The sequence below is a fragment of the Mixophyes fleayi genome, chromosome 1 (genome assembly GCF_038048845.1).
Source record: "Mixophyes fleayi isolate aMixFle1 chromosome 1, aMixFle1.hap1, whole genome shotgun sequence".
NCBI lineage: Eukaryota > Metazoa > Chordata > Amphibia > Anura > Limnodynastidae > Mixophyes > Mixophyes fleayi.
The window spans coordinates 23778288-23803630 of record NC_134402.1 but is presented as its reverse complement, the minus strand read 5'-3'; the positions used below and the strand labels follow the sequence as shown (position 1 = coordinate 23803630).

The window sequence follows — 25343 nt, the reverse complement described above, 5'->3', positions numbered from 1 at the left end:
TTGCCTACTCTCCCGGAATTTCTGGGAGGCTCACGAATTTTGGGTAGTCCTCCAGGACTCCCGGAAAAGTAGCCAAAGCTCCCGGATCCTAAAAAATGCCGATATTCACGGCATCAACACCCCTCTTACCCCTGTCACATGACCTGTCCTCCTGGAGGACAGAGTCAGAAAGTCGTCAAGAATGCTGTAGCCTGTATGTGAGTTTATATATTATTTCAATGTGAGTCAGAATATATGTTGCCAATAAGTTAGGAAGTGTGAATGCAACCCCAATGTGAGTGTGTATGTAGCATGTATGTGAGTGTATATGTAACTTATATTGAGTGGGTGATTGTGTATGTCTTTTATATGTGTGTGAGCATGAATATAACCTGTATGTCAGTGTGCATATAACCTGCAAATGAGTAAGTGAGTGAATATGTAACCTGTATCTGAATGTGTACCTGTGAGGTGAGAGCATTTTATTTTACCTGTATTTAAAAAGGTGTTTAAAGCAAATAGGTCAGTGTAGGACCTGCTTACAATGAGGTGTTCTTGATGCTGGCTTAATTGTTTTGATCAAAACATGAACAAATGCCTCATCTTTTCATTTTGATAGACACACACATATGCAGTGTTAAGGATAAGTGCTGACAACAACTGTCTTTCTGTTTTGTATACACATATGGGCAATTATATTGCCACACAGCTGGTACCATGTATAATATGGGATATACCGAGTACATGCTTATTTTTTCTCTTTTTTTGACTCAAATTATTGGCTTGTGTTGTCATAGCAGCTGTCTATCAAGCCTATTTAAGGCTCTCTCCATTGGGTGTGGCTCACAAGCCAGCCCTATCTAGATGCAAGTTTCTGTACCTGGGATGTGAGTGTATTTGATTTTATCTGCATTTTAATGGTGTTTAAACCATTTAGGTCAGTATAGGACCTGCATACAATGAGGTGACATTGATACTGGGGTGCACGCTTAAATGTTTTGATCAAAATATGACATAATATCTTATAGTTTAATTTTGCTAGTTATACACAGATATGCATTGTTAAGGATATCCACTGACAACAACTGTCTTTTTATTTTGTATACATATATGGGCATTTATATTGCCATGCAGCTTGTACCATATATAATTTGGTATATACTAAGCGCTAGTGTATTTTTTTTTTTCCTCTGGTTTTGTTTCAAATCTTGCTCTATGATATAGCAGCTTTCTATGAGACCTATTTAAGGCTCTTTTGGGTGTGGCTCACAAGTCAGTCCAGCTACTTGTAAGCTCCTCTACTTGGGAGGTGAGTGCATCTGATTTAATAGGTGTTTAAAGCATATAGGTTAGTGTAGGCATAGTGCATAAAATGAGGTGTCCTTGATGCTGGCTTAAAATATTTTGATTAAAATATGAACTAATATCATGTTCTCATTTTGAAAAATATACACATATATGCAGTGTTAAGGACAGGGCCAGCTTTTTCATTGGGCATCATGGGCAGCTGCCTGGGGGCCCCACGGGCAAGGGGTCCCATAGGCATGGCTCTTAATGAGAATAAATAATCCTGCAAAAGAAAAAAACCTTCAAGGATCTATCTATCTCTATATAGCTGTATCTGTATACATCTATATATCTATATCTAGGGGCCCCGGTGCTCTGCTTTGCCCAGGGGCCCATAATGTTGTTAAGATGGCCCTGGTTAAGGACACATTAAGGATATGTACTGGCAACAACTGTTGCTTTGCTCTGTATCAGAGTGTGTATGTAAGCTGTGTCTGAGTGGGTAAGTGTGAATCTAACCTGCAAAAAGAATGTGTCCATTAAACATGGCATGGAATTCGATTTTTATTCTTCTTTCCACAACACTTAGAAAATATTATCTTTTAGACATTTTTATTATTGCCCTGACTGTATAATCCTGTCTGCATTGACATGTGATACAACTTTGATATTTATTAAAGAACATCAGATCTGATTACATAAACACTGAATAATTCTAGAAATATTATCAATTTTCAAACCAATACAGAATGGATTCCAGAATGATAAAGTACTACCACGTGGATGGGTTTAATCCTACTACACTACTGGATGCATACTTCTCTCCAAAAACCACAGACTGTTTTTTTCAAGAATCCACTAAAAGTCTGATGTCATTTCTCCATAAAGCATTTGCATCAGGTATTTGAATTTATGGAAATTTACTGGAAACTTATTTTGAAATGCAAAGGTTTTTTTTTTGTTTTTTTGGTTTTTTTTTTAAAATGAAAAATGTATTTAAAAAGCATACAAATGATGGTGCAACGTGGCTTATATGTGACATGTATGTAACCTATGTCTCTTTATATGGAGCTTCCATGTGAGTGTGTATGGAAGTTGTATGTAATGCAATGGTAAATGCAGAATATATAATGTAATGGGAAATAATATTTTTGGTGACTCATTTCAAATGTAAAGATAAAGCCTTGCCTTATTTATGTATAGGTAAAAGAAATATAATGGACATTGTGAATCCCAAATCATCCTTGTCACAAGCATGAAGTCGTCTTGCTTTAATTAATAATCTAATGGAGAATACAAACCTAAATATTCACAATTACTTCATGAGAACTTTATTAAAATTCCTGATTGTTATGAATAAATCAATAGGGAGTGTCACATTGTAAAAATTCTAAATATAACTATCTATTATATATTACCATATAGTTGTATTTTTGCTCATCTTTTTAGCAAAGTATGCTGATCAGTGAATAGTATGACATGGGTAATGAATAATAGTGACTTTGATATCGCCCAATTCTCTTTTAATAAAGATGACAGATAAAGAATAAATGGAGAACTCTTTGGATTATTGTTGTTGTCCTAAGAATAAGTAATCGGGGTTAGGGAAAGCGGGCCAACAGGGAGAACAAATATTAGAAGGTGAACACAAGGAAAGAGGGCCTTGCTGGTGAGAGTTTCTATCCTAAATGAAAGGGGAAGACACAAATAGGGTGTCACTGACAGGGGGTGAAAGCCAGGACAGTGGAGTTAGGAGAGAGGCTGATAGACTTGAACAAAGAAATGAGTCTTAAGAGCATGCTTAGGCCTTTGAGAGGAGCATTTGAGTTCGTACCACAGTCCTATAGGTGGGATGAGGTGACTAGTGAGGCGGTGGTCATTGGCAGAGTGGAGGAGGCGGTGAGGAATGTAGGTAGAGATGACATGAGGGTGGATGATTGAGAGCTGTGAGGGTGATGAGTTTAAATTAAATTCTCTAGGCCATGGGGAGCCAATGTTGGGACTGGTGGAGGGGGGCAGTAGAGAAAGAGTGGTGGGAAAGAAAAATCAGGCAGCAGCATTGAGGATAGACTTAAGAGTGGTAAGGTGAGAGTCGGGTAGTCCAGAGAGAAGGAGGTTACAATAGTCAAGGCAAGAGATTAGAAGTGTTTTTGTTGGTTCTGTGGTGAGAGGTAGGGGGGGGGCTGGTTGAGCCCTGGAAGGGGGAAGAAGATATATATATTTTTTTTAAATACTGAGTTTAAGAAATTGCTGGGACATCTAAGAAGAGACAGCAGGAGACACAAGACATGTTGGAAGGGGAGAGGTCGGGGGATGAAAGATAAAATTGGGTATCATCAGAATAGAGGTGGTAGTGGCCCAAGAATGGAACCTTGGGGATCTCCGACACTGGAGGGAGGGGGGGTGGAGTCATGTGTAAAGACTGAGAAAGATTGGTTGGTGAGGTAAAAGGAAAACCAGGAGATGACACTGTTACATACAGAGGCCTATAGATTTGAGATTTGAGATTGCTAAATGAGGAAGTGGGCAAAGTTATCGAAGGTTAAGAAGGGAATGGCCTTTGGATTTGGCGAAGAGATGATCATTGGTGACTTTAGTGAGGGCAGTTTCGGTGGAGGGGGTGAAAACCGGATTGGAGTCTATTAATTAGTGAGTGCAAAGAAACGAGGTGAGACTGTTGTAGACAACCCATTCAAGAAGTTTGGAGGCAAAAGGAACGAGGGAAATGGGGTGGTATTTGGAGAGAAAGGAAGGGTCAAGGTATGGCTTGAGTATTGGGGAGATAAGGGCATGCTTAAAGGAGGAGGGGAAGATTCCAGGGAAGAGTGATGGGTTGAGGAGGTGGGCAAGATGGAAGCGGGAACGGAGAAGGTGGGAGGGGATGAGGTCCTGTGGGCAGGTAGAGGAGGAGAAAAAAGTTTGGCTTTCATCTGCAGATACCGGATAGAAGGAGGGTGGACTAGCAAGTGAGGGGAAGGAGCTAGCATCCACAGAGGGGGGACAAAGTTGGCACAGAGGGGGAGAGAGGGTGAAGCAAGAAGGGACTGCTGGGAGGAGATGTCTTGATATATTGACACAATTTTGGCAGTGAAATAGGTAGCTAAGTTGATAGCAGAGAGCAAAAGGGGAATTGGGGGAGGAGGTAGGTGAAGGTGGAAAAAAAAAGAAACGGAGGTTGGAGGAAATGAGAGCCTTAAAGAAGGATTATTTAGGGCTGAACTTTAAGAGGCAAGCCTGAACTTGAAGTGGAGGAAGTTAGCATGAGTGTGTGACTTTCTCCAGAGCTGTTCTGCAGCGGTTGTGTTGCGGACCCACAAAGCTTGATGGTGACAGCTGGGGCGACAGTGAAGTGCAGTGGTAAGAGTGTGATTATAAGAGACTGCATCATCAGAGCAAGAAATAGTGGTGATTGAGGGAGGGGGGGGTGGAAGAAGTGTCTCCAGGGAGAAGGAGAATATGATCAATGGTGGCAAGATTATGCCTAGTGAGAGTAATCTTAGGGAAGGTGATGGGGTTGGAGAGATGCTAAAGGAGAGGAGCTGGTGATCAGGGAGGAAAGGGTGAATTAAAGTGGTCTGAGACAGTATCGTGGTGTGAAAAGACCAGATCAAGGGAGTTGCCGCAGCGGTGGGAGGGAGAGGAGGTCCATTCAGAGAGACCAAGGAAGGAGGTGAAGAAGAGAAGTTTGGGTGCAGCAGGGTCTGAGGGATTATCTATAGGGATATTAAAGTTCCCCCTAAGATGAGGGAGGGATGGTCAGATGAAAGTGAGGAAGCCAGGTGGCAAAGTGATCAAGGATTTTAGAGAACGGACCAGGAGGACCGTAGATAACGGCAACATGGAGGTGGGCCGGATGGAAGAAGCAGATAGTGTGTACTACAAAGGAAGAGAAATAGGGGGAAGAATCCAGAAAGGACAGCAGGGGGAGAGGTCTATGCCAATCCCACTACCTTGCCTTTCCCCAGGTCTGTGGGGGACAAGCCCCCATTAGAGAGCAGCATGAGAGATGGTGTGCCGAGGGGATAGCCAGGATTCAGTCATAGCAAGCAGGTTTAGAGATAAAGAGATCATGGATTGACTTCAATTTGTGACAGGCTGACCTGGCATTCCAGAGACCACTGGATAGACGAGAGGGGAGATGTGGATGAGTTTGTTGGAGTTGCTGGACTGCAAGGGTTTGTATGATATTGAGTGAGGGGCATGACTGGGAGAGAACCTGGAAATGGATGAGTCGCACGGACTATGAGGTGACCTGACAAGAGGGAGGGAAGCGAGAGGTGGGGAAGGAGAGGGTATGGGGCTGATTAGGGTGGGTATGAATGGGAGAGGCGGGAGAAGGAAGGGGTGATACAAGGGAATAGATTTTTGGGGGGAAGAAGAGGGTGGGTGTAGGTAGGAACAGAATGACGCTGAGAAGAGCAGTGATTGGGACGAGGGAAAGGGGTGAAGGGGAAAAGGAAGGTAGTGAGTCAGATCAGGGGCACAGAAGCAGATGAGAGGGATGAGGAGGGGGAGAATATAGGAAAGTTGGACAAGGGATAGAGGGGAGAGGAAACACATGAGAGAGAAGCAAAACATAATAATGCCAGAGATAAGCGTGAAATAGACAATTTAAAGTATGACGGAAATAAAGGACTGTGAGGTTACAAGTGAGGTGAGAAAATGGTGCGACAAGGACAGGTGAGTAAAGAGAAACTGCAGAGGTAGTAGGAGAGTAAAGAGGAAGAAAAGATTTAAATGGATCAGCAAGGGAATGGCAAGTAGCTAGGATAGTAGAGATAAGGGATGGGTCCATAAAAACAGATAGATTAGACAGTAACATTAGGCAGGAGTGTATAAGGATTATATAATATTAGACCTAGTGGAAGGTTCCCTGTGGTAGCTGAGTAAGATCAGTGAGCAATGGTGAGCCAGATAAAAATTCAGGATAAGTGGAGCAGCAAGTGGTGTTTGAAGGTAGGAATACAGGCAACTGTATAAGTGAAACAAAAATGTCATAATAAAACTGCAGCAGCACAAAATAAGGTTGAGAAACAGAACAGTGGGTTGTAGTCAGGCTGTGCACAATGCAGGTGGAGGATATTAGAGCTCTGATTGTTAAATGTCCTAATGTAGCTGTAGTAGAGTAGGCCTGAACAACCAGTGGCTCTCCAGGTGTTGTGAAACTCACAGTCCCAGCATGCCCTGATGGCCATCGCCTGGCTATCTACTGGCAAAGCATGCTGGAGCTTGTAGTTTCAAAACACAGGGAGAGCCACAGGTTGATCAGGCCTGAGGGTAGTGTTCACCCTCCTGTTCTCCTCTAGCTCAACTCTTGCGTAAATATTAAGGGTGTGCACCGGCCACTTTTAGTGTTTTGGGTTCTGACTAGCTTGAGGTTTTGGGTTCTGATTTGTTTTGCCAAAATACCCGACTAAAGGTTTTGGTTCTGATTTAGGGTTTTGGGTTCTGATTTCTTTTTTTTTTTTTTTTTTTTTCACTCCTACGCTATTATTAACCTCAATAACATTCAATAACAATCATTTCCACTAAATTCCAGTCTATTCTAAACACCTCACACCTCTCAATATTGTTTTAAGGCCAAAAGGTTGCACCGAGGTAGCTGGATGTCTAAGCTAAGTGGCACAAGTGGGCGGCACAAACACGTGGTCCATCTAGTAGTGGCACTGAAGTGGCAGACAGGATGGCAGTTTAAAAAACTAGGCCCCAAATAGCACATAATGCCAAAAAATGAGTTGCAAGATGCAATTGTCCTTGGGATGTTGTTGAAATAGGACATGCGCACTTTAACAAAACAATCATTTCAGCGACCGGGCCTACAAAACTGTGGCTGAAATGATTGGTTTGTTTGGGCCCCCACACCAAAAAAGCAATTCATCTCTTCCTGTACAAACTAAACAGGCTCTACTGAGGCAAGATGTCGTCCTCATCCTCTGATTCCTCGCCCCCTTCAGTGTGTACTTCCTCATCCTCACACATTATCAATTCGTCCCCGCTGGACTCCACAACCACAGGTCCCTCTGTAGTCTCTGGAGGCCAGTGCTGGTCTTGATTGAAGAATTGATAATTCATTTTTATGAACATCACTTTTTTCAATGTTTTGCGGAAGCAACCTCCTTCGCCGCTCACTGACCAGGTTTCCCGCTGCACTAAAAACTCTTTCCGAGTACACACTGGAGGGGGGACAACTCAGGTAAAATAGAGCCAGTTTGTACAGGGGCTTCCAAACTGCCTTTTTTTCCTGCCAGTACAAGTAAGGACTGTCTGACATGTCTACTTGGATGGTGTCAGCAAAGTAATCCTTCACCATTTTTTCAATAGTGACAGCATCCAATGCAGCGACAGACATGTCTGCAATGGTTGGCAGGTCCTCCAGTCCGAACTAGATGTTCTCAGCATCCCGGCCAGTGGGTCGTTTAGGAAAACTGAGCTTTTTTCCTCGCAGCCACAGGTGTTGAAGAAAATGAAGGAGGAGCTGTTGGCATGTCACGGTCCTCTTCAGAGGACAATCTCCTGACCAGCAGGTCTTTGCACCGCTGTAGACTTGTGTCCGCCGGAAACACACAACATACGCTTTAAACCTAGGATCCAGCACGGTGGCCAGAATGTATTCCTCTGACTTTAAAAGAGTGACCACCCTCAGATCCTGGCAAAGCGTACGAAGGGCTTCATCCACAAGAGCTACATGCTTTGTTGAATCGCAATGCTTTACCAGCTCCTCCCTCACTTTCTCCAGCTGCTTCTGCAACAGCCTGATCAGGGGAATCACCTGACTCAAGCTGGCAGTGTCTGAACTGACTTCTCGTGTGGCAAGTTCAAATGGCTGGAGAACCTTGCACAACACGGATATCAGTCTCTACTGCGCTTGACTCAGGCGCATCCCCACTCCTTTGCCTATGACGCAGGTGGCTGTGTAGGCTTGAATGGCCTTATGCTGCTCCTCCATCCTCTGCAGCATATAGAGGGTGGAGTTCCAGTGCGTCGCAACCTCTTGTTTGAGGTGATGGCAGGGCAGGTTCAGCCTTTTTTGATGTTGCTCGAGTCTGCGGTAGGCACTGGCAGAATGCCAAAATTGTCCAGCAATTTTGCGTGCCATCTCAAGCATCTCCTGCACACACCCTGTCACTCTTCAGGTAATGCTGCACCACCAAATTTATGGTGTGGGCAAAACATGGGACGTGCTGGAAATTGCCCATATGTAATGCCCGCACAATGTTACTGGCATTGTCTGACACCACAAATCCCCAGGAGAGTGTAAGTGGGGTTAGCCACTGCAAGATTATTTCCCTCAGTTTCTCTAAGAGGTTGTCAGCGTTGTGCCTCTTATTAAAACCGGTGATACACAACGTTGCCTGCCTTGGAACGAGCAGCCGTTGTGGAGATACTGCTACCGATGCAGTTGCTGCGGAAGGCGATGCATCTACCCAGTGGGCTGTCAGTCATAGCCCTTAGTTTGCCCTGAACCACTTGTCCACATGTCCGTGGTTAAGTGGACAGTGGGTACAACCACATTTTTCAGAGCACTGAGGACACTTGATCGTACTTCTCTGTACATCTTTGGTATCGCCTGCCTAGTGAAGTGGAATCTAGACGGGATTTGGTACCGGGGACACAATACCTCCATCAACCGTCTAAATCCCACTCCACTGATGGCGGACACCGGAAGCACGTCTAACACCAACATAGCTGTTACGGCCGCAGTTATCCGCTTTGCCATAGGATGACTACTGTCGTACTTCGTGCTCATGGCAAACAACTGTTGGGCAGTCAACTGTTTGGTGAAAGACGTAGCGTTCTTACGACTTCCCCTCTGGAAAGATGACCAACTACCAGCAGCAGCTGCAGTAGTAGGCGTACCGCTGCAGGATTCCCCGGAAGAATCCCGGATTGAAGAGGACTCAGTCATGCCGGTGACATGGCCTGCAGGACTAAATCTGATGGAGATCGTGGAGGAAGTAGACGAGGAGGGTGTTGGTGGTGTGTATACAACAGGACCAAGGGATTAAGGTGTCCCTGGACTGCTGACAGTTCTAGCCACAGGTCCTGAACTAACCACTGAACTATGAAGGTTCTTCAGGTGACGTATAAGGGAGGATGTCCCTAGGTGGCCAAGATCCTTACCCCTGCTTATTTGAGCTTTACATAAGGTACATATGGCCATACATTTGTTGTCCGGATTGGGATAAAAATAACTCCAGACCGAAGAGGTGAATTTTTTTGGTCTTCTGACCAGGCATGACAATGGGCTTTTTCATCCCATGGACAACAACTGTTTCCCCCCCTGGTGCCTCATTTATGATAACAACATCAGCATCCTCCTCGTCAAGGTCCTCCTCAGCACCAGCTACATCGATATCCTCCTCCCGGTGTACAACATTCACACCTTCATTAGCCAAATCTGTAACTGGACTGTGGCTGATCCTTCCAGCAAATGCAGAGGGCATGCTGCAAATGGTGGAAGGAGCCACCTCTTCCCGTACATTGATGGGAAGGTCAGGCTTCGCAACCACCAACACCCTTCGGTTCGCCTTGGGGATTTGTGATGCCATCTCTTTAGAAGGCAGAGATGTTTGCTGTGTTGTTGCTGACAGCTTAACTCTCAAATTTTTTTTTTTTAGAGGGGGGGGGGTAGGAGGAGGGCTAAGATCCTTGGGTGAAGCTGAACCATTAGTCATGAACACGGGCTAGGGCCTTAGCCGTTCCTTGCCACTCCGTGTCGTAAATGGCATATTGGCAAGTTTACGTTTCTCAGATTTCAATTTTCTTTTTTTGCTAATTTTAGTGAACTTTGGCTTTTTGGATTTTACATGCCCTCTACTAGAAGAATGGGCATCGCCCTTGGCAGACGACGTTGATGGCATTATATCGTTTATGTCATGACTAGTGGCAGCAGCTTCAGTATTAGGAGGAAGTGGTTCTTGAGCTTTCCCTACTTTATCCTCCAAATTTTGGTACTCCATTATATGCAGCACAAGAGAGCGTACCCCTAAACCACACACACTCGGCAAAGCCTTTACAAATTATCTGCGGCACAAGAGAGTACCACTGGACTGGAGTTATACAGCAGTACCTATTTTTTGGTACAGCAGCAACAGTGAACGTAGTTTATATAAACTATATATAACGTATTTTTATATATTGCAGTACTAATATTTCTTGACTGCAGGAACAGTGAACCTATTCATATATTGCAGTAGAAATTTTTAGCCTTTTTTTTTTTTTTTTTTATAATTTTGAAATAACAATGCCCTTAGCAGAACAGAGCACAGGACAAAGCGCCACTAAACTGATCTGCAGGACAGAGCACAGGATCTCAAAGGAAACCACTGAAAAGCAAGACGGGAGCTCCCTAACTACAACCTCCCTCTTGAGTGATCGCAGCCAGAATGATGATAGCGGCCGCGAGCGTTGAATTTATGACATCCGAGTCTCGCGACATCCGACGCGAGACTTGGATGTCATAGCCTCGTTTTGGCTTTATTTCGCGGGCGGAAACACACAAACGCTCGGATCCGCACTGTTCGGGTGGGCTCGGATTAGTGAAATCCGAGCCCGCTCATCACTAGTAAATATATACTGATACTTACATAATACAGGGCTGGGTCTCTATCCTTCAGTTGTGTTACAGAAAAATCTGACATTTGTCCTGATCCCTGCATCTTTTAACTTCTAGTCTGCTATTTCTTGAAAGAAATTACAATTCTAGAATTCAATAACCTTTGCATCAAGTAATAGGATAATGAAGATGCAGATGCCTATGGCTGGACCTGGGCAGTAACACTCATGTAAGAGTTAAAAGGAAGCAGAACTGGTGTCACATTTCAGTTTGTGGGTTTTTTTTTTTTTTTTTTTTTCCATAATTTCCATTCAGATTTAAATTTAATTTTTTTCTCAATTTTATACTAATTTACAATATCACTAAATTATCACAATCAAAAACTATAGGACACAGAAAATAAACATAATTATAATGAAACATAATGTTACACTAAAGTTAGTTTTTTACCAAGGACCATACCAGTGACAGGGATCATAAACTGAATGGAAGCAAGAGCATTTCACCATAAGCATAGGAAGGCGTTCTTTATTGTAAGGGTGGATAAGCTGTGGCATTCCTTACTACAGGAAGTGGTGATAGAAAAGTCACTAACATAATTTAAAAATGGATTGGATGCCTGTCTTACAAGAAACTATATCTGTAGCTATAATTAGCAAAGGATATTATTGGGGTCATTGACCCTGGTAATTTATCCTATTGACATGTCTTTGTGTATATGTGAATATATATATATCTATCTATATCATCCTTGTCAAGGACCATACAGGAATTTTGTTTACCCTGGTGGGGCTAGACTGGCAACATACTAAGGGCTTTGCTTAGACTTTTTTTCTGGATCAATGCAATTACTTTATGAAAAGCTGAGTTCAATAGACCCGTTTGTCTTTTTATTTTTTTATTTTTTTTTTTAAAGCTTGACACTCGTATAATTGTGTCAGCTTGAAGTATTGGCAAGATCAAAAATAGATAAAATGTCTCACAAAACAGCCCCCCCCCCCTCCAGATGGCCAGAAATAGTATTAGCTTTTTTTTGGGGTACTTTATTTTTTGAGTTAAGTAAAAGTATGTATGTATTAATGTCATATGCATATGAGAAATGATATTTTTACTTGCATAGGTGGATCTTGCCCTCAATAGTTTTCAAATCATGAATAATCAAAAAAACTTATAAATAACAAGTTAGATGTATTAACATTTCATATAAAGGTGCTTTGTACCTTCAACATCTCTGCATTAGCCTGACAGGAGGAGGCGCACGATCTTGATAGGCACGGTTGCTGCTTTGCATTTCAGATCTATCTATCCTGTCCAAGTAAGATTGGAAACCTGCACTCCATATTAAAGTTACTCCCATTCTCCTCCCCCCCCCCCCCCCCCCCAAGTCCAAAGTGAAGCTGTTTCATTATATCATACAGAGCAACAAGTCAAAAAAGACAGCTCAGCGGCAAAAAAAGATGGCTAAATAGAATAGCCTAATCACAATATACTCATTATAAGCTGGCACTGATGGAACAAATGAGTGTATGTCATAAAATACCCAATGGCTGTTTTTGTGCTCTTGTGGCACCGTTATCAAGCACGCAATAGAGGTGTGTGAAAATGAGCGGAGATTTCTACTGTGGCTTACTATTTCATTACCAGTGAGACAACATGGGTTTAAGTGCATGTTGCTGTGTATGCTGCCACTTGTACTGTAGTCCTCATCTGGAAATGATAATATAATAGAATAAAATAAAAATTCCCTTACATATAATCATTAACAAAACTTGGGCCATTAATTTAATTACAAAACAATTTGGCCCTCTTAACATAATTAAGATAATTTAAAACTTGTATTGTGCCTCCTTTTTATGTTAACATTTAAACCGCAGTGGAAAAGTCATGTATTTGTTTTCTCCCCTATAGAAAGCAGCATGTTTAATGTGGCGATTTTTTTTGCATATCAATTTCTGGCGAGTTTGCGAAATCGCAGCTTCTTACACATACAAGGCACCTTGTATTGCTAGAGTGGCAAAATGCTGGGACTATGATAGAAGTATTTTTGGAAATTAAGATTTTGAAAAAATATCACTTTACTGGCCATTTTCTATGAACAATTTAATACATCTGCAAAGTTAAACTCGCCTGAGAAAATCGTTGAAAATCCCAAATCGCAGCTTGATACATTTACCCCCAGTATTCTTCTCCCAAGAATTATATAGCATGTAAAATTGCTCCTTAAGCAAGCATATAAAAAAAATCATGGTGTATTGCCCTTAAAAAGTATAAATTCCTATATTGAAAACAACACCCGTATATGAAAAACAATCGAATAAAAGCTTCTGATCCTCCAAGAAAACATGATTTCACGGGAACAATAGAAAGATTTTGGAAATAAATATAGACCAGCAGTGAATTTCCAACATGTCTTATCCTTTTTAAATTGTAGGACTTTCCATATACAAGTTGGCAAAGCTAGGGGTATATTTACTAAACTGCGGTTGGAAAAAGTGGAGATGTTCCCTATGGCAACCAATCAGATTCTAGCTGTCATTTTGTAGAATGAACTAAATAAATGAGAACTAGAATTTGGTTGCTACAGGCAACATCTCCACTTTTTTAAAACCGCAGTTTAGTACATTTACCCCTTAGTCTCCAATGTATGATTGGACAGACACAAAATGAGTCTGTAGACTGTTGTCTAGGACTATGGAAAATACATGTGTGAAATCAAGGCTTTCTGGTGACTACACTTTAATGCTGTCCCTTGAACCCCACAAAATATCCAACATTAGCTCAAGACCCTTACATTCTTCAATGGCCTCCTGCTCCTCCTCTAACTCCTCCCTGGGCTCCACTGTCACACATTTCTTCGACACCAGAGGTTTAAGCAGTGGAGCACAGTCAGGCGATCTTCTGAAATAAATGACAAATTACAGATATCTTTCAGAAATCGGCTGTTTCACACTTGCATAGAGAAACAGAAAATGTTAGGTTGCATTGTGAAATATCCAATTCCACACATAGACAATTGAGTGGCTAAATAAATACATCACTTATAGATGGACTTGAACTGGGCAGTTTATATTAATCACATAGTGAATATGAAACTTCACACCTACATAGCAGTCCTTTAACTTGGTCAAGCCATATTGCATTGTAATGGGCCAGATCTAAGTTATCTAGTTTTGTTAAACATAAACAATTCTGATAAAAAGAGAACTCTCATCTACAAATCTCTGCCCTTAAATCCTCTATTAGGAGACAGCCCGAGCTAAGGTCTTTCCACATTCACTGTAGCTGCACCACACTGCCTGTGGTTCAACTGGATCTGCAGGTGCCGGTGGACAGCCACATACACCTGCAGTTTGTCCTCATTAGTAACGTATTGAGCTCGGCATGGGTGAATGGGACAGCCCTCATGTTTGTAAGTGACTTTTCAACATTCTGTGCACTGGTTGGTTTGGTTCTCAGTGCATGTATGAGCTTAGGCACGTCACTCATGGATCCCTTCTATGCCATATGCAAGATAACTGACTCACCTGTCAATTATTCTTAGTCATCAACTGTCTCATGACAATTAGGGGCGTGACAACGCCTAGCCATTCATAAAGAGGCAATCTCAGGAGAATGAACCTGCATGCCCTTTATTACATCTGGAGAGGCAATTATTCACAACTGCCACTTTCTGACTTTGGATCTGAGTTCTGAGCTTCTACATTACTATAATATCTTTGTGGACAAATAGAGGTCTCAAAAAAGCAAAAACAAAACGCACACACACCATACAGTCTACCTTCCATTCTGTTCTATTGCTGAGTAGTAGGTACTATGTGAGCCATATTACAGGGCATTTAAATTATTACTAATTACTACTGTCTATTTACCTCCCTTTAGACCCATGCCTAACCTCGAACAGCCAGGGCAGATTCAGGCCTCTGACTCCTCCCCTTGAGGAATTTACATCCCAGGAGGTGGAGGTATTGGCCCAGCTGGTGGTGGAGAAGCTGCATTCCACCACCAGACAGCTTTCCGCCTCTGCGAAATCTCATGCTTAGGATGACATAATGCATAATACTGTGCCCCCCCCCATTAGTACAATAGCTCACTCCTGTCCATCATCCTAACTTCCAAACACAAAACCCTCAGCCTCATCATGCTATATTTTCCATGGTTATAATTCCCACTTTTGTAATTCTGTCTCGCGATCTTCTCCAGCCCAAATACATTCTTTTGGGCCAAACCCATTTTTGCAACTACTTAATTTATCCCTACCGGCCTATTATTTTCAAGCCATGTCTGCCTATCCCTCCCAGCCACCTTTCTCTCAAGCACCTTCTACACACCATCCAGCCACTTCTGTCACTACATTGTCTCACTTACTCTCTGCTGTCCCAAAGACTTCTTCTTTTACACTGTTGCCTACCACATCACTGGCCTAGATGTTGAACTTGGCTTCTGGTTAGCTATGTGAAACAAGGGTCAAGAAGCGCCAGGGGGGGAAAAAAACATTAATTTCTTGTGGAGATTATGTGTTGAACCTAATCACTGATAATTACTTTACCCTGAATATTCATGTATGTCTGTGTGTTTTTTGTATGTAACCTTGTAAAATATTGTAGCAAGTGTGCTTTGCTGAATGAGTTTGGACTATGCAAGTGTCTTTTGAAAGTAACCAGGCCAGACAGATAACATCTGATATGTGACAGTGTTTATACAGTCTGATCAACCAGGCAGACCAAAGGTGAGCGATACTATCCTTTGAGATGTCAGATATCTATCTCAGGAAATGGATAACTCCCTTTGAAAGCCCTGTCACTCTGGGAAATGCCCTGCCATTGGGTTGACATAGTTAATTTCCAAAGGTGGGGGCGAGAACAATGTGAGGTTAAAATCCGTTGCCTGACCTGGTAATATTATTAATTTTTTCTATGGAGAGACATGTCAAGATGGAAATGGGCCATTGCTTTCAGTGTACTCCTCTCATGCCAAGTCTTAAACTAGTAAGTTAGTGACTGGTTTTATTTACTATTTTATTTCTGAAACTTATTTGTGCAACTTATTTTGTATGTCTTGTTGTTAACTGTCTTGTAATTAATCCTCAAACTTTTTTTGGTTTAAATGCATTTTATCTAGCATATTCTTTGAACTTCCAAAGCTAAATGATACTCATGCTACATGTGTATGTGATTTTTAAGTGTGTAATTAGTGATTTTGGTGGAGGTAAGAACTCCATAGTAAATCCTTCGTGGTGGCAGAAAAGATGCATCCATTGGTAAGTGACCTAGGTAACTCTAGTCATGGCCAGTTATTTCAGATTGCTGTATCTGAGACAGGCATGTGGTTCGTGCCAAATCGCGTGTTTTCAGTTTGCTTCACATGTGCTTTGTGTGGATTTGTTAATACAAGTTTCTTTCTGAATTTCAAAACTAAAGTCTCTGAAATGGTTTATAAATGCAAAGTTTTTTTTTAAGTAAATGAACATAAAAACACCAAACTTCAATTACAGAAAAAAGGGGGAATGCACATATATAATATAGCCATTAGTGATAAAACAGTTAAATATATATAGATATATAATTTCCCATAAACATTAGGAAGTTCTTAAGGTCTACGGAACATAAAATACATTTTTAGTTGTTTGCTATGGCACACATGCATACGATACTGGCCACTAGAATTCAGGACCTAGACTAGCCCTATAACTGGTGCAAGAGATGTGGTATAAAAGCAAGTAATGTTTGATGTGTAGTGCTTCATTTTGAAGTGGCTGTGTGCACTTGTGTGACGCCCACACAATACAGCAGCTACGGAAAAAAGGCCCTTCCTCATTTTCTCCTTTTGAAATCACAGGCTGTAGTAAGTGTCTTTTGCACTCGCACCAAACAGAACTGCATTCATAGCTATATCTCCAGGTTCTGGGCATGTGCAGAGTGATTTTGCATACAACATGATCAAAATCAGCAGATACATGCCTTGATGAATATGGCCGTCTGTTTTTTATTCTTTTATTAAAAGTATTTTGGTTTTTAATTTTTTTTTTTTTTTTTTTTTTAAATATTTTTGATCTTTAATAGTAGTGACTTTATGCTGATGGTCTTCTTCCAGGTAAATACTTCAGGGAAATAACACACACTCCATACCTCTGATGAAACCACACTTTATTGATTAAGAAACACATTGGTTATTAAAATGCACATTTGCCTTCAATTGGACTGAAGCTATGATACTCTGGTAGTAGAGGAGGAACATATTCCAGCAATCTATTGGGGAAGACTATTTTATTTTTACTCTGCAGCAGTTTAAATTTGTCTAAATGTACTCCAGGCAATTGCAGTCACTACTGCAAACCACTTGTATAAAAAAAGTGTAACTGCTCATCATAGTTGTATTGTACCACCAAAAATTCCATACACCTACACTTATATTGCTTGAACGGCCACAAACCTATCTGGCTCATTGTGAGGGCTGTGCTGCAATTGGTGCTACAACACAGATAAATTATGCTTCAATTTGCAGAAGTTTGCAAATGCACTTCATGTTACTACCCAGCGCCCCTGTGAATAAATTAGAGCCTATAGGGAAATGGAGTGTCTAAATATTGGGCACACTTTATGTAGGGTATTACTTACCATTTATGATCCAGGGATTGAATCATTGTTCCAAATGTAGGTCTGAACTATAAATTATTGGTCACCTTACTTCCCTTTCTGATTTCACCTATATCTCGTATGCGTACAGTTGTTAATATAGTTTGATGGCTGTGTATCCATAGCTTAATTTCATAACTGCACGAGATACAGCAGGTCATGAATAATAATAATAATTGTGCTATTGCCCAAACATTCTGTTTTAAACAAGATGACAAAATCCCAAAGAGAAAGAAAGGAAATGGAACATTTGTTGGTACATTAAATATATTTTGATACTAACATAATGCATGCATTGGTCTCTATATTTTTAGGCTTTATTAAAGGAAAAACCTTGATTGACATTAGTCTTGGACCCACAATATTTCAGCTTCTTCCAGTCTATGAATTCTTTGAAAAAATTACAATTCTAGAATTCCATGACTTTTGCATCAAGGAGTTGGAAAAATGGAAAAATAAAGATGCAGATGCCTTTGACTGGACTCATACCTTAACAATCATGGCAGAGTTAAAGGGAATCAGGTTTGTTGCATTTCTTATTTTATTATTTATATTACAATAAAGAACAGGACAAGGTGAAAAAACAATGTTAAACTAAGTAGACCGCAGGACTAAAATATTTGTAAAGTTTCAAAATGGATTATATTCTTCATAACCTCATGAGTAAATATGGTATAGCGAGGTGTCCTCCAAGCAGTATCATAATTGGTCTCCTCCACAGTAATGTAGATGTGTGGATTGCCGGTGAATGTAGTGAATGCTAAAGTGACATTACCCAATTTTGCACAGTATAATGATGTAATATATCATATGTCATATATGCAAGAGACAATATTTTCTTGAGCTATTAATAAATGCAAAAGTTGTATTTTCCATATAAACTAAATACATGCATCTCCTCTTGTGATTTCCCCCTTTAAGAATCAAATGGGAATATTTTGTCCTGCTGTAGTCCAAATAAAAATGTCAACTAATGCAAATATACAGCTGCAATTTTCTAAAATATTTATGACCCTGCAAGAGTTCTGCAGTGCCATACCGTAGGTAGGACAAAATGGATAAACAAGAGCAGAATGACTATACGAGAGCAGAGTGCCCTGATTGTGAGAGTTTATAATTCAGGGGCAGGGGAGAGAGGTCAGTCATGAAGAGGTTGCAATAATTGTGGAGATTATTAGAGAGTGGATTGGGTGGGGGATTGCATATGGGGGGGGGGGGAGGAGGATTCAAGGATGGTTCCCAGGTAGCGGATGTGGGGGACAGAGGAGATAGTGGGATTTTCAGCAGTGAGAGAGATGTGAAGGGGTATAGAAATCCTGGAGGGAGCTAAGGCAATAAGTTCAATTTTGGACATGTTTATGTGAGGATTTACAACAGTAGTTCTAGATGTCAACTGTTAGAATCCTATTCACAATGAGAGCTACAAACACCTTCTCTAAATTCCTGTAATCAGCACTCTAATAAAAACCGCCATCTAGCTAGTCACCTCATCTGGACTACTGCACAGCTTTCTTTACTCTACAATTAGCCCTTCAGTGAAAATGTCTAGTCAATCATAACAGTTTATAAAGATTAGACAGGTGAAATAAAGTGCCATAGTTCTACCAAACCTTCACAGGAGCAATGTTTTGTTTTAGATTTCTCTGCTTGTGCTTTAAAGAACACTTGTTTTGTTTGACTGTACATCATGATTCTACCTTCTCCAATCCTTCAACCTCGACTTTGTACTTTTATGACCAGTCTTCTCGGGACTAGGTGGTTTGGCCAGACATAGTGAGTCTCTGATAGCTACCCCAACTAAGTGGTTACTTCCTGAGAGCTGCCATCAGAGATTCAATTGGACACATGAGAGAGGAAGACAGGTAGATTTAAGTGTTAACTGCGTATAGTTAATACTGGAGACTGAATGAGCTGATGAGTTCAAGATAGGTTATGTATAGTTAAGGGGGCTGCGTACCAAGCCCTGTGGGAAGCGGGTAAAGTGGGGGAGGAAAGAGTTGGTGGTAGACATTAAGAAGGAGCCATTGGAGAGATACACAAAAGGTTGGTTGTAAATGAGTTGCTCCAGTATTTTAGATGCACAGGGGTGGAGAAAAATAGGGTGTTGGAGAGAAAGGCGGGGTCAAAGGTTTTTTTTTTTTTTTTTTTTTTTTTTTCAGCTCCCCCATAGAGAAGCAACCAGTTGCTGACTAACATGGCCTGTTGCAGACAGGAGGGAGTGCTATTTTTACACTTAATGTTACCTATCAAAAGTAAATAAATTTGAGTTCTCACAGTAACCATTTTTGTTTTCCTTGTGTGACTTCTTCAGCGGTTTGACAAAGGCAGATTGATAAGTGCAGAGCTTTCTATTTATGTTGAAAAAGGTGTGATGGTAATTTTGAATGTGCCGCTTTGTAAAATTGGTTTTCCTGCGGTTTTGGCGTTGGCAAATCTGGCAGATTGAAAACCTCAAACACAGAAAGTGACGCTTTATACAAATCTCAGTTTAGCAAATTTTGTTCCTGGTCTCAATCTTGCACACTATTTGGCATGCAGACAGCAGTTGGAGTAAACTGTATGCTGGCTCACCTCTTTGCTTAAGCTCCCCCGGTTCCTTATTGTTGCTGACATCACAGTAGCGCTGAGGATCAACTTCATACCTTAAACAATGCTGTTCTAGGATCTCTGTTCAGCTATGGGACCCAGAGCTCAACTGTCATTGCTGTTGCAACATCTCTTCAGCTGCCCACTGAACTCAATTGTGATTTCTTTTGCTATCTCTGTTTGACTGCCTGACCCTCTGCACCGAACTGTCAGTATCCTGGACTTCGTATCCGATTTACAGAAACTGCCTACTCATTAACCCCTGCCAGGTGGCGGTAAATTATTCTTCACCTCTTCCATTGCCCTGCACATTTGGATGAACTGTTCCTTTCCATTTTCTCATTACCTACCCCAGGTAATACACATTCATTCACATCTATGATATGTCTTCATCATGCACCTACTCAATTTACAGTCTTTCTGCATCATCCTATTTCTCCTTCCCCTATTATGATTTGTCCCTTCAGTTCTTCCCTCCTCACTAGTCTGCACACATGAACTGTGTCTCCTGCATCTGCCACAATCGCCAGCCTACATTAATAGAAATAACATCACACCCACAAATCCTCCTTGCTTGTCATCTTCCTCACACTGCTCCTTCTCATGGCTGCTGGTGACATCTCTCCTAACCCCGGTACACGTATAATACTGACCCTCTGCTCACGCTCTTTCCAACCCAAATCTTCTGTCCATCCCCTACTTTCAAACCCGCCAACCTTATCCACATACATCCTTACTCTCTCCCGTTCTCCTGTGCACTATCTAATGCCAGATTTGCTTGTTACAAACTTGCATCCATTCATGATCTTTTAATCTCTAAATCCCTCAACCTCCTGGCCATTACAAAAACTTGGCTTGCCTCCTTTGACGCTACATCCCCTGCAGCGCTCTCCTATGGTGAACTCTTCCTCAGCCTTACCCCCAGAAATGGACAAGCAAGATGCAACTTGGTGGTGGTTGAGGCATTCTACTTTCTCCAAGTCATACCCTCTAAACCCTCACACTCATTCACTTCATTTAAAGGCCACACTATCTATCTATTTTATTTTCTTCACCTTTGTGTTTCTGCCATTTATCGTTTCCTACCGCCCCCCCAATTTCTTTCACTTAATCTCCCACCCATTGTAATGGACACTTCCTTGGCCTTGTATTCTCTTGCTATTGCTCCATCTCTAGTTTCACTAGCTTGGCATTCCAACTCTCCGACCATAACTTCCTTTCCTTCAGTCTCACATTATCTCATGCCCTCCCCCTTGGACCCAAATCCGCACGTACGCAATGACACCTACGTACTCTTACCCCAATCCACCTTCATTAAAACAACTGTTGTCTCCTATCTCTGCATTTTACTGCCCTAATCAGGTCGCCTCTTTCTTCAACAAAATACTCCCTTCCGCCCTAGACAATTCAGCTCCAGCTACCACACAGTCTCCGACGATCCAAACCCCAACCATGGCTCGCCTAACAGACCCACTACCTGCAAAAGTGCTCTCGGTGTAGGATGCAATCTTGTTCCTATCCTGATTTCCTCCACTATAAATTCATCCTTTCATGTTTCAATTGCCAAACATTCTTCAAATCTCTAATATCCACCCAGTCTTCTAACCCATATCGCTTCTTTGCACCTTCAACTCTCTTCAATGCCCATCTGCACCTCCTCCCCCTTCCTCCCTCACATGATTTTGCCACCTACTTCAAAGAAAAAATCAACACCATTCAACAAAATATTTCTTTCTGCAAAATTCCACAGACTCCTCCAACTCTACACTCCCCTAACCCTTAATTCATTCTCTCCAGTAACTGGAGATAATATCTACACGCCTCTGCATCTCTCCCTACAATCTGTCCCCTTGACCCTTTTCCCTCGCAACTTCTCTGCTTCCTCTCCTCAACTGAGTGCCCACAGCACCTCTTTAACCTGTCCCTCTCCACTGGCACATTTCCATCCTCCTCTTAAACATGTACTCCTCAACAATTCTAAAGAAACAATCTCTTGATCCAGCCTCTCAACTACCTCCCTATTTCCCTCGTCGCCTTTACCTCTAAACTACTTGAGGGAGTAGTGTACAAACACCTGTCTCACTTACACTCCTCACTCGAATTTGCAATCAGGTTTCCATCCCCAACATTCCACTGAAACTATTCTCACAAAAGCGATTGCTGTACTTACTGCAAAGTGTAAGGGTCATTTCTTCATACTCATTCTCCTAGACCTCTCTGCTGCTTTTGACACTGGTCACCCTCTTCTCCTACACACCCGTCACTCCATTGGCCTTCGTGACCGTTTTATTTTCCTGGTTCACTTCTTACCTATCGAACCACTCCTTTTTAGTGTTTCTACATCTAGTACATACTCCCCTTGTCTCCCACTATCTGTTGGGATCCCACAAGGCTTAGCTCTTGGCCCTTTGTTATTTCATTATATAGCTCTTCTCTTGGGGCAATAATTTGCTCATTTGGACTCCAGTACCATCTTAATGCTGTACCCAAAGCTATATATTTTCCCTCAAGGTCTCTTTCTGTACTATCTCTTGTAACCAACCGTCTTTCATCTCCACATGGATGTCCTAATGCTACCTAAAGTTCAATGTATCCAAAACAGAGCTGTTATCTTCGCTACTGTCAGTCACCACCTACCCTCAAATCTCCCTCACTGTCAATAATGCCACAATTTCCTCAGTCTTCCAACTCCACTGCCTTTGTGTCCCACTTGACTCTGTCCTCTGATTTATTTCTCACATCCAGGCTCGCTCCCAGTCCTGTCAATTCCAACTTAAAAACATTGTCAGAATATGCCAGTTTGTTACTCTTAACCTGCTACCAAAACTATTATCCATTCTCTCATCTCCCGTCTTGACTACTGTAACATCCTGCTAGCTGGCATTCCTGACACCCATATATCCACACTTCAATCAATCCTAAATGCTACTGCAAGACTGATTTATTTATTTTTTATTTTATTTTTTTCCCTCTCACCACTGCACATCTGCTGCACCACTTTGCAAATCTCTCCACTGGCTCCCTGTGTCCTCCAGAATCCAAATAAAATTACTTGCCCTACAAAGCCCCCAACAACACCACAACTTCATACAACTCAAATCTCATATCAAAATACTCTCCCTCCAGCCCTCTTGGATCTACTTCTGATCTGTGTCTTGTCTCGTCAATGGTAACCACATCAAGACTTCTCCTGTGTTGATCTCCACTTAGGGAATTCCCTATCATGCCCAATTAAGCTTCCCCGCAGCCTTCAAATCTTTAGATGTCTTCTAATACCCAACTATTTTAAAGCTTACCTTATTCCTTATAATACTGTTTACACTAATACACCCTCACAGCTGTACCAATCTCCATTCTAAGCCACACTCGCTCCTCTTGCTTCAGCTGTGCCCTCTTCTACTTAGAATGTAAGAACTCTAATGAGCAGGGTCCTCCATACTGTTTCCATGTCTGCATTTATGTTTTCTGTCTTGTATGTCCTGTTTTCCCTACTGTATGATGCTGCGGAGCACTGTGGTGCCTTACAAATCTATTATTTCAGGATTGTGTGTTTTTCCTTACATTGGCTCCCTCTGGACTACAGCAGAACCCTTGGATAAGCGTATGAGGATGTACGTAATACGATTCACCTTTGGAAATAACAGATTATTCCTATGAGATATTTACCTGTCTCCTCTAGAATTTCCATATTAGTTGGTATTTAAATACGTATATCCAGAAATGTATTTTGTTACTTCCTGACCACTATCCCCATCATATCCAATCAGTTATATTGGGATGAAGATCTCTTTGGACTTTCTTTAATGGTCTTTTTAACTGTTCAGTTCATTCTGTTTATTACCATTCTAAAATCTGTTCGAATCCTCGAACATTTATATATTTTTTTTGTGCTACTTTGCAGGAGATGAAGGCTGATGGCAAAAACCTTAATCATATGTAATCAAAATAGATTCAACAATATGCAATTAAAAATATAGCATTGTAGCAGTGTTTCCATGTTAATGTAATTTTCATTTTGACTATATTCCTAGTGCCTAGTCCCCTTGACTCTATGGATACTTATATAAGAAACATGTTTTATATTTTCTAGTGATGGATGGCAAGAAAGAGAAGACCTGCTGAGAAGCAAAGTGAAACAAATTGTGAAATGTGACTTCAGCAAATATAACCCTACGGATCCCGTACTGCTGCCAAAAGCCAGTTGTGTAATGTGCATATGGGGGCTGGACATTATTAGTAAGGACAAGGACACTTACTGCAAAAACCTTAAAAAAATATCCTCTTTAGTTAAACTACAAGGGTTTCTTATAATATATGGAGCCATTAATGCGTCCTATTTTATGATAGGGGATCACAAGTATCACCTCTTAACCTATGATGACCATTTCTTAAGAATGGCTCTAAGTGATGAAGGGTTCAAAATTGAATATTATGAGGATCTGCATAGAACTACTACCTCTGATCTTGTTGACCTAGAGAAAATTGTTTTTATCGTTGCCCAAAAAGTGTGCGAGGATTAGAACCGAAGGGACTATTTCTCTAAGCGGTACCTTCGTCCATCTTAAGGTGTATTGTCAAAGACTAAATTAAATGTTTCCTTCCTTATGCAATAGCATTATTGAATAAATGGGTATAAGAGCAAATTGAGTCTTGTGTTTGTGTAACAATTTATCTTGCTGTGAAAAAAAATTATCAAAATTATCATTAATCCTAATTGACACTGCGCCTCCAATCCTATACCTTTTTAGTTTCCCTGTGAGCAGCTGTTTCTTTTTATCTCCTTCCTCCAGCAAACTCGACAGTCATCTTGGACCAGTGATCAGGAATAATACTTCTCTACCACAATCTGCTGCAACATGAAAAGAACTTTAGAAGGCTTAATAGACAGATTAACATCTTGTCAATGGTGGTTTAAGATTACCTCGGCCCCTTGGCTCTTCCCAGTACATTGTCCTTCCAGAAAGATGATTGCCAATTTACATTCTCAAAACTGAATTGTCTGCCAGTGGCAGAAGAAAATATTAGCAAACTAAAGATTTCAGATTATCTTTATTTAAAGAAAAATATCTTTGTTACTCACACTTTTCTAGTAACTTAACTTAACAAGTAATACCACCCGAATAATTCTTCTTCTTTTTTACACAATTCTTTGTAAGCAATACTGTCATTTAAAGGGTAGAACTATATACTACATGTGAATCTTGTGCCCACCCCCCCTCCCCATAGAAAAGTACACAAGGGAATAAAAAATTAACCGTTCTCCAGTTATATTAAAACTTTTGTTGACCACACTGTCTTACCAA

At 41.2% G+C, this 25343-nt stretch overlaps 1 protein-coding gene across 1 annotated transcript; it reads left to right on the top strand.

Annotated features, from left to right (window-relative positions):
• The first annotated feature begins 832 nt into the window (after nt 1–832).
• LOC142103907 (nicotinamide N-methyltransferase-like) lies at nt 833–24683 on the top strand. The gene is made up of 4 exons (XM_075188292.1): nt 833–866; nt 2015–2166; nt 17769–17976; nt 24131–24683. The coding sequence occupies exons 1-4, from the start codon at nt 844–846 to the stop codon at nt 24558–24560; spliced, it is 813 nt and encodes a 270-aa protein (XP_075044393.1). The 5' UTR covers nt 833–843; the 3' UTR covers nt 24561–24683.
• Nucleotides 24684–25343: the final 660 nt, after the last annotated feature.

Coding starts and splice junctions, on each gene's coding strand:
- LOC142103907 (XM_075188292.1), top strand. CDS start 844: ATGCAAGTTTCTGTACCTGGGAT. Junction 867..2,014: donor CAAGTTTCTGTACCTGGGAT/GTGAGTGTATTT, acceptor AAACCAATACAG/AATGGATTCCAGAATGATAA. Junction 17,977..24,130: donor GCAGAGTTAAAGGGAATCAG/GTTTGTTGCATT, acceptor TATATTTTCTAG/TGATGGATGGCAAGAAAGAG.